This window comes from Amphiprion ocellaris, chromosome 17 (assembly GCF_022539595.1).
Source record: "Amphiprion ocellaris isolate individual 3 ecotype Okinawa chromosome 17, ASM2253959v1, whole genome shotgun sequence".
Classification (NCBI taxonomy): Eukaryota; Metazoa; Chordata; class Actinopteri; family Pomacentridae; genus Amphiprion; species Amphiprion ocellaris.
The window spans coordinates 9,162,596-9,176,899 of NC_072782.1; the positions used below are offsets into that span (position 1 = coordinate 9,162,596).

At 37.0% G+C, this 14,304-nt stretch overlaps 1 protein-coding gene across 2 annotated transcripts; it reads left to right on the forward strand.

Annotated features, from left to right (window-relative positions):
• Window positions 1-3,039: 3,039 nt before the first annotated feature.
• Window positions 3,040-11,953, forward strand: lman2la (lectin, mannose-binding 2-like a). 2 transcript variants are annotated; one of them, XM_023268324.3, is made up of 9 exons: window positions 3,040-3,247; window positions 3,561-3,679; window positions 7,833-7,950; window positions 8,030-8,112; window positions 8,263-8,295; window positions 8,975-9,136; window positions 9,564-9,678; window positions 10,553-10,675; window positions 10,826-11,953. In XM_023268324.3, the coding sequence occupies exons 1-9, from the start codon at window positions 3,046-3,048 to the stop codon at window positions 10,966-10,968; spliced, it is 1,098 nt and encodes a 365-aa protein (XP_023124092.3). In that variant the 5' UTR covers window positions 3,040-3,045; the 3' UTR covers window positions 10,969-11,953. The 2 variants fall into 2 exon arrangements, with proteins under 2 accessions (XP_023124092.3, XP_023124091.2); XM_023268323.3 differs by lacking the exon at window positions 8,263-8,295.
• Window positions 11,954-14,304: the final 2,351 nt, after the last annotated feature.

Here is a 14,304-nt window from a genome sequence, read left to right on the forward strand (position 1 = left end):
CTTAAAGAAGATATTAGAAGTTTTACTGATATATATGTAATCACTTTACACAGTTTAAGGATTTTTTGGAAGGTTTTTACTCATTTTTTGAAAATATTTCTAAGAATTTTCTTGCTAAATTTAAATTAAATTAAAACTTTTAAGGGAAACTTTTAAGGAATTATTGGAATTTTCTTCCTGAAGGTTTTGCAAATTTTCAGAAATTTAGGGAATTTTTTTGCTGAATTTTTTGATTTTTTTCAGATAAGGAAACAATATTTTTTGGTGCCCGCAAATGAGGACAACAGGAGGGTTAAACATAAAAGCCTGAAAATTTCCCCAGTATTTCTCATCAATGCATTGATTCAGAATCTTAAATGTTGGACAAGCAGATTAAATATTCTCTGATAATGGGTAAGCTAAAATATGAAAATAACTTAGCAAGCATTAACAAAAAATTGATAATGCAAAAGTGAAATTGTGATATTATCTAAATCATATGTGGTTGTATTTAACAATAATACAAAGCAAAACACATAGAATACTTTTAAATCTGACATACCTGGTCACAATAATGATTTTTTTTTGACATATATGTGCATATGTCACATTTACATTGTTGACACATAGTTCATTTGATAAAGCATAACAGTCTTTATGTCCTTATGAAAACAGCTCAAGGACTCTGTGCTCCTGCTTTGAAATGCAGAGAATTCACAGTCAGTGGCTTTCCAGCAAAAGGCTTCGTGAAACAAGTTGATTTTTGTTGAGACTGGTGGGAAAATTGTCTCAAAGCTCCGTGTGTGTAAACTGTAGATCCACAATTGTAGAATTGAGATCCACAAAAAAGTTCACATGTTCATTTATTTCTGAGTTCATTGAATGTATTGACAGATTTTTTTTATGTGTAGAACTTGATTATGTATTTGCAGATCTGTTTTATACTAGCAGTGTATATTTGTGAGAGTTTCAGTTTTTGTATTTGTGGAAGACATGTATTTACAGGTCACACATTTACACATGGATTTTCTTATTGTTCATGCAAATAGTATTGAGACAAATCTAGCTTCATATGTTCTAGTTATGTAAAAAGTCTTGCAGCAATAATGAAGCCTGCAAATATTAATCCATCCTGTGCTTTGGTGACACCTCGTGGTAGAAAAGGAGAATAATCTGGTATTGGTTGTTAAGTTTTGCCAGCACACAACAGAGCATTCACACATGCTGTGTAAAAATGTGATATTTACTCAACCAAGTATGCACTGCATTTAAAATGACAGAAAAATTATTTGTACTGTTTAACACATTTAAAGTTACAGTCACTGGGCCAACGTGCTTTCTAGTAGAAAGATTGGTGTTATGGATTATCTTAACAAGATCATATATTAAACTTAATAACCTAGGGTGTTATCTATGGTGTGAATATACCCAAGTAATTTAAATACTAAGGATTAAACCATTCATAAAAGTTTTGTAAAAATGCAATTCCACCTGACTCCAACAAATATTAAGGCTAAGACTCGAAAGTAATATCATCATGAAGATTAACCTTACTAACTTAAAATTACAGTGCTGACCCTACAAAAATAAACATAAAAGCCCAACAAATCCCTGGATTTTCTGTGAACAAGCTTTGTTTTTATTTTATTATATATATCATTTTATGTAATATTCTAGAGACATAAGGGAATGTGGAGAGTCAGGTGATTACAGTGGTGAGCCTATGATACACATTGGGGATGGTCATTTTGGGAAATGTGTAGGACACGTCCATGCAGGGCATCATGAGACAGATTGTCTGTCATACTGTCTGAAACAATTTCTTAGATGACAAATGGTGAAGCCATGAACATTCAGTATCCTGGCTACAGCCCTAAATTACCTCCCAGAATCCATCACGCCAGCTGCCCCTTCTCATCAGTCACCTGTCATCTGTGGCATTGTGTCATTTGAATAAAGTTGCATTTTGAGGTGACATTTTTTAAAGTTAAATGAGTGTCTGAGTACTAGTCACACTGTCTGATCATTGCTCTCTAAAGCCACACCTAACTAGTGGATTAACTCAAAAGTCCAGAATTTGTCATGAGTTGAACAGCTCTAAATCTTTTGTGCAAAGTTGGCTGAGTATAACCCTTTTCTAACCACACCCAAACATTTGTTTTTTGGAGCAAAAAAAAAAAATCAAAAAAAGAAAACCATTTGCATGCTCTGTCTATTTTCTGGTTCAGTGAATGCTGTGTATTACTGCACTTTGTTGATTAAGGAAATTATATGATGTTGCAGCAACACCTTTAGTTTCAGACAGATAACAAGTATCAAGGTGGAAGTATTACAGCCCAGAAGATACATTTTCCCTACATACCAGGGAATTTATTTTTTGAATTGTTCGATTAATTTGTACATATATTTTTGGATATTGCAATTGCAATGAGTCACAAATATAGTGGGAATGGTATTTTTCATTTATTATCTATGAAAATTCTAGAAAAGAATGACATGATTATTTAGTCTGTACCAATGAAGCATGTTGCTTTATGTCTGGAGTGTATGCTTAGTAAACCAGGGCATCTCTGTTGCACCATAATTCACAATTATATTAGTATTTTGAGATAAATTCTTCAATCGGACAATTTCAGCACCTGCAGTTTGGACTGGACCTAATGAAAGAAACTCATTGTAAAAAAACATAACATCTGGATGAGAACACATAATGAGATGATAACGATAATTCTACTGCTACTACTACTAATAACAATAATAATAACAATAAAAAATAATAATAATAACAAAAACAGTATTTAATCATATATTTTTTCATAAAACGAAAATAAAGTCAGTATGGATGCCTTAAAAACTTGTGTATAGAAACTGCAAAGAATATCTGGACCACTCTAGAATTATTTAATTAAAATCATTTATGGCTCATTTATAACAACTGCACAGTCCATCCAATGAAAAGCGCCTATTCTGATTGACAGACAAACTGACCAGTAGTGATGAGCCAGGCAACACCCTGGACCAATGGGAGGGAAGATGACGCTGCAGTGGGTGGAGTTTTGACCCACCATGGCCGCCACCAGCGGGAGCGATCATTACAGCCACTCCAAACCGCCGCTCAGCTTCCTTTTTGCAGGGAAGAAAATGCCTTTGAAATTATTCTGGGCTTTCGCTCTTCTTATTTTTACTGTCAGCCGGTGTTTTGGCGACGATGATCACGAAATGGAGGAGTTCCTGAAGCGGGAGTTTTCTCTTTCCAAGCCTTACCAAGGTATCTGTTACTGTAACGCTGGTCCAGGGGGGCAGGCGAGGGACAGATGTTTCCAGAAGAACGCATCCAGTGATTAGATCATATTAATAATACTCCAGCTGCTTTTCTAATAAGATGACTCAGTTTGTCTTTAAATGTGTCCTTCCTTGTGCCATACCGTTATACATGCACTGATATAACATTATATTACGGTCGTTGTGCCTTATTTTTCTAACTCTCAGTTCTTTTGTGCGGTGACAAAGCAGAGCTGCTCATCGTTGTGCTGTGTCAGCCGTTGTCATGGTGATGGTAACTTCACCTTTTGTGTACTCAGGTGTGGGATCCTCAGGCTCCTCCCACTGGGAGCTGATGGGGGATGCCATGGTAACCACCGAGCAGGTGCGCCTCACACCTGACATGCAGAGCAGGCAGGGGGCGGTATGGAGCCGCATAGTGAGTACACACTGACCTGTACACATCTTTAGATCTAACCCTGATATTTACCATTTGTCGAGCTATTTCAGAGGAAAATATGAACATAAAGTGTGAGACAATTTGCAGATAATGAATAATAATGAGGGTATCAGCCTTAATATTTATTATAGTCAGCTGGGGTTGTATTTGATTGTAATATTTAATCCCTCATATATAAATGACTTAGGTAAATTCACACCTTAAATAACACTGTAGGATCTTATCCTCAATATTTAAACTATTTTTCTAATGATAATACAGGGTTTCTGCAGGGCGTTAAAATAGCCATTAAATTGATTTTGCGAAAATTAAGGCCTTAAATGGCATTAAAAATCATTAAATTTGATTCTTAGTGGCATTAAAAATTCTTTCTGCCGTTTTCAAGAAAAATATTTGATAATAATAATATATAATTATAGACTGCGATTCGTCAGATACGTGCATCTGCATAAACATGCCGAAGCATTGCGATAATTGCTTCGGCCAGTCAGGTACAATTGCCAAAAATTGCATGTTTGGAAAGTGGAGGAGAGCTGGGAAATGGGGAACTGCAAATTCCAGCAAAAATGGCAAGAAAACGTGGAACTCAGAGAATGACTGCAGCCCGTGGGTGGTTCAGAAATAGTGAAATGAGAGGACAGTTTTCATATAAAAATCAGCTTTTACAAAAAAACACACCCGTGTAATTTGTTGAGTTCACGGTCATGGCATTAAAATTTTTACAGTGTAGCATTAAAATGGCATTAAAAAGCATTAAATTGGACTGGCTGATTTCTGCAGAAACCCTGTAATAATAATGCCTTTTATTTGTATAGCGCTTTTCAAAATACTCAGACACTTTACATAATTGCATTATAAAATCAACAAACATTAGAACAGAGGAACATCATAAAACAAGCCATGAAACACATCATAAAATCAATTTGCATTATATATTAATAGCAATTCTTCTACTACAAAGTACTTTGGTGCATCGGCTTTAAATTTGCTGTATAAATAGCAGTGACCTGACTTGACTTTCTTTCTGTGCTTAACAAACGTTTCACAGTAATGTCACGCTGAATGCAGGCTAGCTAAAGCAGTGTTTTTTTTTAACCTTTGTGCCTTGGAATTAAGCGCATTCATAGTGACTTACACAGCTATAATCATATGTAATGAAAATGCTTGTTTTCCTAAATGGCGTGTCTTATGACTAAAACATTTGAGAACTACTCAGGTGGACCAGAGTTGGCAGGTTCAGCTACCAGCTGCTGTGAGATATATCTTAAAGGTTATTAGTGCGTTTTTATGAATTTCTCCGGTAACTTAATTTTTATTAATAACTTTATTTATTAGTCATTTGAGTGACCAATCCTTTAAACAGTCCGGGAGAAAGAATGCTGGTGTTGGAGAACAGAAAAAGTTCACATGTAAAGCCACTGTCAAAACACAATTCCCCAAATAAATAACTCATAACCAGGCTGAATCTGCTGTCTTTGTCTCAAAAAAATCAGCGAAGACTCTGTCCATGTTTGTCCTAATGAGATTCATATCAATATCAAATGCAGTTCATTTAAATAGCACGTTTAAAACGACCTGAGTTGACCAAGAGATCTGTACATATTATCAGAGTGGCAGCAATAAAAACATGTGCAAAAAGCAAGACAGGATAAGGCTTGTATAATCAGTACAACAGTACAAAACACTAAAACAAGGAAAGACGGAATAGCAACTTAGGAGATCAATTTCTACTGTAAAATAAAATAAATATAGAATACTGAAATAATGAGGCGATTAGATTTGACAGAGAGAGAAAGGCTCTTCCAGTCTGTGAATTCTGTCTAATATAATATAGTTTAACGATTTAAAGACTCTTGGAGGTATTTTTTTTCACCTTGCAGACGCCACATGCACAGGAAAATGACAGAGAACAGGGGAGAAACACTGAAAAGGAAGATTTGGTTACAAACAAGGAAATACAAGGTCTACTATAGGGCAGCACAGTTAATGCGATGTAAATCACAATCACCATTTTTGGTTCCCATAATTAAGTGATCAGCTGCAATATTGACAATAAAAAGGTCATAGAAAGCAGCACATGCAGTTAAAATCACTTGGTCTCATCTTGAATAAAACTCACTTTAGAACATATTATTACACAGTAGCCGAGTGGAGACTAGAGGCTTCTCTGTGCACAGCCACATAGCTAGCTTCAACTGTAGCCTGCATGTGAAGCTTTTAGGGCACGTCAGCAAATTGTAGTGTCTGTCGATAAGCAGATGTTTAGCAAGTGAGGTGTTTCGGTACACTTTCATAGATATTTTGCCTCTGAGGTCGTAGTTCAAATGAAGAATTGTAAGTCTCATTTGTACATTTGCAAGAATGTAGCAGAATGTGTGAACTCAAGCATTGTTTTTTTTAGTGAGAATGCAACAAAAATCTAAAACCAATGAGTACTTGAAAAAAGTAATCGTGAGAAAATCTCAACAGTAAAAAGTTGTTTTTCAGATTTTTAAAAATCATTTTAATGTCCTTCTCTTTGACAAAATCACCCAAGTCATTCTAGAATTAATTGTTCTTTCCAAATAGTTATTCAAATCATCTGCTGAAAATATCTATATTTTTCCATATCTCAATATACAGTATATCACAGAGAAACTAAGTTTTTTTTTAAAAATCCAGATGCGTCATGACCATACCTTATTGTACTTCTGTATTTTTTGTCTCGCTTCTTCCATGCCTCAGTTGTTGAAGCTTCTGCAACAAGTAAATTTCTTATCTTTCAGTATCATACTGCTGTAAATCTAATGCAATGTAATACAAAAGAAAGCATTCAAATCCACCGTGAGGCACTTATTAATATGACATGTCAACCAAATACAATAACAAGTTATAAACAGATATTAATTTGAGCAATTCATTCATTGTTCTCAGCCCAGTAGTGTGGAGGTAAGAAAGCGCTTTGCAGGCTGAAAGAATGCAGTTGTATAACTTCATGGGTGTGTCTCACAGGATGACCTGCTGAGTGCTGAGTTAGGAAGTTAGGTGATTTCAGGTCAGGTGAGGAACTTGAGCAACTTGAAAAATGACCAAGATATTAACTGACTCACTGATGAAAATTTCAGCTCTGTGTGGGATTTCCCAGGGCTGTATTTCAAATGCGTGTAGAAACAAGTTAAAACACCAGTGTTTTTGTTAATATGTACAGTTGTAATTATTCACAGTAAGAGCCAAAAAGTTACAAAACAGGGTTGTAATCACTGAGCAACTCTCAACAAGCTGTGCGCTATGTGTTCATTCATAGTTTTGATGCCCTCAGTGAGAATCTACAATGTAAATAGCCATGAAAAAAAGAAAAACCATTAAATGAGAAAGTGTGTCCAAACCTTTGACTGGTAGTGTATATAAACAGAATGTAGGTTAACACAACACAACAACCCTGCAATAAATCTTACTCTCAGGAGAGTTTAGTTTTTACTTGAAACTGTGGCCATTTGGTATACAGGGAATACATTATGCAGGTTAAGGATAAGAATAAGAGCTGTATGGGAGCCTAATGATAAAACTACCATTTAGTGTTAGTAATTGTAACACTCATAAGTAGATATTTACTGTCATCTTTGGAGATGTGGTTTAGTCATGCTTATATTCAATCACTATATAGTAGAGATTGGTAAGTTTATATAGGGTTTAGATGTGGTTCAGTTCAGTGAGAGGAAGAAAAAATGCAAACTTGCTTGATTTGATCACTCACCTCCCCAAACAAGTCCCTCATACCTCACGATTGTGGTTGGGTCAAAACCACGTGACTGGCCTGAATATTACGATGATGTCCGATTCTATTTTGATTTGAGTTTTCTCTTGCTTAAACCTCAACCTTGAGCATAACTCAGCAAGTCATCTCAGCCACACCAGACAGAAGCCCGAATGCCAGATCTAGTGGAAGTGTTTCAGGAGACCGTGTTCGAAGGGAAACCAGATTGTGACTATCTGAGGTTTGGTGGTCACATTATCAGGTATTATTGGTGTCATGTCATAAAAGAGTAAAACAAATCCAATATTTGTGAATGTCATTCTCTCAGTGTTTATTGCCTCATTGTTGTGTTAAATATCTAGTGTTTCAGTAGCTTTATATTTTGTTTGTGTTTTCTAGCCGTGTCATCTTAAAGACTGGGAGATGCAGGTGCACTTCAAGATCCACGGTCAAGGAAAGAAGAACCTGAATGGTGACGGGATGGCCATTTGGTATACTAAGGAGCGTGTACAGAAAGGTGAACACTATAGGACATAATGTAAACCTAATTATAGCTCTTTACCTGTAAGAAAGTAATTGTTGTATGTATTTTACAGGTCCTGTATTTGGAAATATGGACAACTTCACTGGCTTGGGTGTTTTTGTGGACACGTATCCCAACGAGGAGAAGCACATAGAGGTATGCTGCAGTAAATCTGCTTAGATCTCAGCTATTGTGTGCAAACACAGTGGGGTTAATAGAGGAGTGGCACCCTTGGACAAGTGTTTTTTTGCAGATTTGTGTAAAGGGGATGTATTTGTGTTCTTTTGTGCAACCGCTTGGAGACAGGCGCAGAAGAAGAGATACACTCCTCGCACACAGGTAAACATGCTTTGGAACGTTTGACCCCAACCCCTTGTCTAACCTCTTAATCCAGCCTCCACTGAACCTTCATCATGGTTCACTGACTGGAAACATTCAACGTCTTTGAAACAATGGTGTCTGACGGTTTTTGTCCCCGCATGGTTGCTGTGTTGTATTCAAAGTTACATAAATTTCAAAATTGTGATTAAAAAAAACTATAGAAAATACAAGTGAAACAGTCAGTACAAGTTTGTGAATATGAGCTGTAAAGATTAATAATAATGAGTAACATAATCTTGATGCGTCCTAAAGCATAATTGTCATCCCTTTCAGTATTGTTTTTTCTCCTTTAGAATGGTTCTAGTTTGAATTTTTTTGACAAATTCATCTACGATTACTAAAACAATATTTTTATGCTATTAAGCTTATTTCTGCTACAAAACTCAATATCTGCTTTTTCATAAATAATGCTGCATGTGCACACTGACTGTTTTATGTATTTTTGACATCCTGAGGGACAATATTTGTTGTTATTAATGAAAAAAAGCCACGTACAGTTTTGATTAGAAGTCTTGTCAGTTTGCATGGTACTGCAAAATGTGAAAATGTCTCTCAGTGCTAAAACGGCATGTGGTAAGAAACTGACCAAAATCAAGCTTTGTTCCTTATTTCTCTCCTTTCTTTCTGCAACCACAAGAGGATCTTCCCCTTCGTTTTGGCCATGGTGGGAAACGGCAGCATCAGCTACGACCACGAGCGGGACGGTTGGCCCACTGAGCTGGGCGGCTGCAACGCCATGGTGCGCAACCTCAAACACGACACCTTTCTCTTCATCCGATACATCCGCCGCAGGCTCACGGTGAGACACACCTTTTGATCTCGATCTAGCAGTGTTTGGCTTTCCCAGGCATTGCTCATGTTCTCTACTCTCTAACCTGGTATTAACAATTAATTTTTACAAGATTGGTGCATAGTAAAAAAAAAAAAAAGTAAGCCTGATAAAATCTTTGGCACTCATGGAAAAGCAGCTAACTCTGTCACACAAAGTATTCTGAGTAATATGATAATTGCAAACCTTAGATAGAAATTAATAAAAATTAAGGGCTTGAAGCTGTAGGCTGCATAATGTTGATAAGCTACAGTCACAAAATACACATATTTCATGCATAACTTAAGATTTCAGTGGTTTCTACATGATGCTCAGTAAGTTATTAAGGACACTTCAGGTGCCAAGATAAATACATTGTGTGATTCTCTAAAAGTAACCGATTGCCTCTGTTGAGCAGGTGATGATAGATATCGATGGGCAGCATGAGTGGAGGGACTGCCTGGATATTCCCGGGGTGCGGCTGCCGCAAGGTTATTATTTTGGAGCTACTGCAATCACTGGAGATCTCTCAGGTAAACAGCTCCCGGGTGACGGTGACTGTTGCACTTTAAACACTAATAACTACTTTTAGCCTCGTCTCTGGGATCTCACCACAGATTGATGTCCTCTTGCGTAATGCTAGGGCTTGATTTAATACTCATCTGTATTTGCTGAAGTCATCAGTTTATAATTTGAGAAATTCCAATATACTGTCTTTAGGACAGTTACACCCCTCTCTCTAACACTGTAATCTGATTTAAAACTACAGCATATTAGTAATTCTTCAGCTTGATTGCGAGCTCCTACATCTTCTACAAAACACAGTTTGTAACCTACAATTGAGCACTTTCATGTTGTAGATGCTTTTATCCAAAGCGACATACATCTGAGAGGAGATACAACACAAGCAAGGACCTAGTCAGGAGAAAACAACCTGGATAAGAGCCATAACCTCACAATTCTTTTTCTTCCCTGGATGGCAGAATTTGCAGAACAGCATGGTCTTATTTAAATCCTAAGAATCATGAGTGAAATCATTTTTATTTTTTGATAGAAAAATATTAAGGGTTGTATTACCTGTTGTATAAGAGGGTAAAGATCTGTGTGAAAGTGCAGAAAAGGAATGTGTGCAGATGGCTTGAGGGAGTAGAGCTACACTCCCAGGATCATGGGCAGGAAGAGTTACACTCTCTTGTGATACATGAGGAGATTTCGTGCTTCTCTGCTGTGACAGAACAAAAAAATTAACGATTACAAAAAGCTGGACCTTACATGTAGCTAATCAACGTGATACAAATGTATAAATATTGTCATCCCTCTGTTTGGTGCTGTATTTTTCCATACCTTTAGTTTTTAGTTTGTTTTTTTTTTAACATATAATCATATCTTCTTGCCCTCTGTTCATAGATAACCATGATATAATTTCACTGAAACTCTACCAACTGACGGTGTTGCGGAGTAAAAAGGAAGAAGAGGAGGAGGAAGATGAAATAACTATACCCAGTGTAGACAACATGGAGCTACTCAGATGTAAGACACACATGCCCACATTTTATTGTGTATTTATATGACTCTAGCTGTCAGATTGTTGTTTTTCATCACATTTTCTGTCCCCTCTCTCTGTTTGCCACTTACTTTTTCATCATTTCTTCTCACTCTGACTACGATCCTCTCCTTCAGTGGGTCAGGTTGAAGAGGGGATGAGTGCAATTGCCATTTTCTTCACCGTGCTCTTCTTCATGCTGGGCTGCATGTTCCTCATCATCATCGGCCTGGTGGTCTACAGCCACTGGAACGAGAGCCGACGCAAACGCTTCTACTGAGGAGAGTAAGAAAAGGAGGCGGTGATTGTGAAAACCACTGCGGTCCGTGGACCCAACTGCACTGAGACGGAAGTGAGACGCTGCCGGTGGATCTGCTGCTTCGACGCTGAACTGACGGGAGACGGATTAGATGAATCCTCTGCTACAAAAAGCCGTCCTTCAGCAAGCCATCGGTAGACATGAACCATCAGGAGGACTTTGTTTGTACCCTTTGTGCTCAACTCCTGCCTGGCACACACCATCTGGGCCTTACCATCTCCACCTGTGTACCTGTTGCACAGCAGCATCTTCCACAACTTCTTATGAGCAGCTCCATTATATTTTTGTTACCGTTTGCTACATCTGACAGATATAAAACTTTACTTTGTTTTCACATGGTCAGTGCACTGATATTGATTTTATGGCTTTGAAAAGTTTTAATATATAACTGTCTGATGTGTTTCTGCTTGTGATTCATTGACCGCCTGCAGTACAAAGCGCTAACCAAATACTTATAAAAACCACTGATCCATCTTGCCAACTGTAAGCTGCATATTCACTCATCTTTGCAATCTCTCAGAAACCGGCTCAATCATTTTGACTCTGTGGATACGATATGATGGACTGTAAATTCTTATTCTGTAGTTGCTGTAGTATGCATGACATTCGCTAGAGTACTTTTTTACAGCTACAGCTGTTCTTTGTTTACATCATAAGTGACCATTTTATGCAGTGATGTGAACTGACTTCTTCCTCAATGATGCATGTGCTGATGGCAAAAACTGTGGGTGTTTCAGGGAAATATTTAATTTCAATTATTCTAGAATTTAATTTATATTTGATCACTGTTCCTTCCTCTGAGTGTTTGTGCACATTTGATAAAACAATTACAAATTTCCTGATTGGTTCAGAGCAAATCCCTCTGAATATATTAATAACAGGTACATTTGTGAATCTTTACACTAAAGGGAGACCTGAGAGCGATTAAAGTCATTTATAATCTGTATTAGAGCTGTCTATTTTCTCTTTCACTGCCATGTTTGACCTTTTGTTTGCATTTCTATTGTTACATGTTAAAACATGACCTGTGTTTTTCTGTTGAATGCTTCACATATGCTTTTGCAGTGACCCAAACAGACATACTGGTTTGGCCTGAGGCTGAGTCTTACAAATTTAGGCATTGGCCAGTTGTGGTTGACTCGGCCTCATCTTTTCCTATATGGTTTCAAGCCTTCAGTCAACATCATGTATCTTTTATGTGGTGTGGTTTGTTTTTATTGTGCAATTCGTGAGGACTTCCTCATTTGCAGCAGCCACTTTGACGGCCACCCTACTATATTTACATTCTCTCATAGCCTCTTCGTTGTTGTTTTGTATGGAAATGGTTCGCCTTATGTATCCATCCACTGACCCACAAATTGTAATTTATAAATTTAACAGTTTCTGTCTTGTCTCTTTGACCCTTTAAAGCCAATCATACGTACAGTATACTGACACTGAAGTGTGGAACTGTAGTGTAGATAAGGTTTACATGCAGTGTGCTAATACACAAATATGACTGTGCAGCGTTTTTCCTGCATGGAGAAATTTTTGCTGACCCCTAAAGAGGTTTTAGTGAGTGACAAAGGTAAATCACCAGAGCCAAAATGATAAGAATTGAACATTTTAAAAAGCTTAATCTACATAACAGACATTCTTGTTAATCAGATGGTCAGAAATGTCAAAAAACACACTTTTTGCCTTTATTGTACTTAGTGTGGTCAAACCTCACTAAACCTCTATTGTATGTGTAATCAGTTTTACATAATGAGTGAAATCCTAATGTTTCTAGCTTGAGCACAACAAAGTTTTACGTAACAACCATTTTTTCAAAGCATGAAGCAGCAGTCTTGTGATCCCACAGTGTGTGTACAACAGCACTCTCTGTTATCCAGATTTTTCAATGACGCAACAGCCATCAATAATTTAGGCTAGCAGCCTCAGGGTCCTGTCACCCAGTTGTGTGATGATCCTCCAGATCAATGTCTAGGCCTTGTCACATGCCCAGCTGGGGCATCGCTTTCACTCAAGCGCTCAAAGCTCACTTCAGAGTACTGAGACAGAACTAATGAAGACTAGAAATGACCTCTTGAGTCTTTTAGATAGACTCCCTCTATCTATCTTTCACTGGTTCAAATCTTATCTCACCGAGAGATTTTTTATGAGCATGGATTGTTTAATCTAAATGCAGTGAAATCAATTAAGGTGGTCCTCATGATACAATTTTAGGCCCTGCACTTTTTAGCCTTTACAAGCTGTTATTTGGAAATATTATCAAGAGCTACGATGTTTATCTCAACTGCTGTGACGCCAGTTTTACATCACTGTATCCTCCAATGACCCGGGGCTAATCAGGGCCCTTTTAAGTTGTATTTAAGCGTCGAATTACAGATGGCAGAGAATTCTCAACGGCTTAGTCATAAACAGATTGAAGTCTCAGTCATCACCGCAGCACTGGCATTAAACATGTGAACTGGGGGTCGTCTTTGACTCAGATCTCATTTTTGAGCCTCACATTAGAAACTAAAAGTAAGAATGCTTTTTAGCATTTGAAGAACACCACCAGAGTGCAACCGTTTCTTCCTCAAACCTGTACAAAGAGTATAAGAGTATATAAGAATATCTTCCAAAGTTAGCTGCATGTGTGTTAACTAGGAGGAAAAAAATGTAACCCCAATTTTAATGTCTCTTCACTGGCTGTGAATCTGTTTTAGAATTGTTTTTAAGATCTTTTATTGGTTTATAAAGCCCTTAATGGTCTTTGTCCTCCCTACTAATCAGATTTGATTTTATCCTATGAATTCACAGATCTTCTTCTAGTGGTCAAAATAAAAATCCATCCCTTTGTAATGGTTTAAGTTTCCTTAAAGGCCTTCCTGAAAACCTGAGGGCCCTATTATGAAATATTATTATATATTACTTGCTATTAGTAGTAATATTTATTGTTTCTTTTATCACAGTTTTTTATGGTCTTATTTTTCTGATGTGAACTAATCCTGCTTCTGGTGTTTCCTCATTGCTCGTCATGCAAATGTCCAAGACAACAAACAAGTTCCCTGTAAAAGACAATTAGTTACACGTAAAATTAATAAATTTAAGTCAAGAAGAAAATGCAAGTCGGTTAGCAGAGCGCCAATGTTTGTTTTATTAAAAAAATAAAATACAAATGATGACCCAAAGAGTACACAGCAGACTTCATACTAAAACCAAAGCATTTTTTTATCAGTCAGACAATGCTTGAATTTTTTTTCTTTTTGTTTCCACTTTACTCATTTTGGCTTGTTTAAAGTTGCTAGGAATACAATGTAGAAAGAGTCA

Coding starts and splice junctions, on each gene's coding strand:
- lman2la (XM_023268324.3), top strand. CDS start 3,046: ATGGCCGCCACCAGCGGGAGCGATCATTACAGCCACTCCAAACCGCCG. Junction 9,137..9,563: donor ACATCCGCCGCAGGCTCACG/GTGAGACACACC, acceptor TCTGTTGAGCAG/GTGATGATAGATATCGATGG. Junction 9,679..10,552: donor AATCACTGGAGATCTCTCAG/GTAAACAGCTCC, acceptor CTCTGTTCATAG/ATAACCATGATATAATTTCA.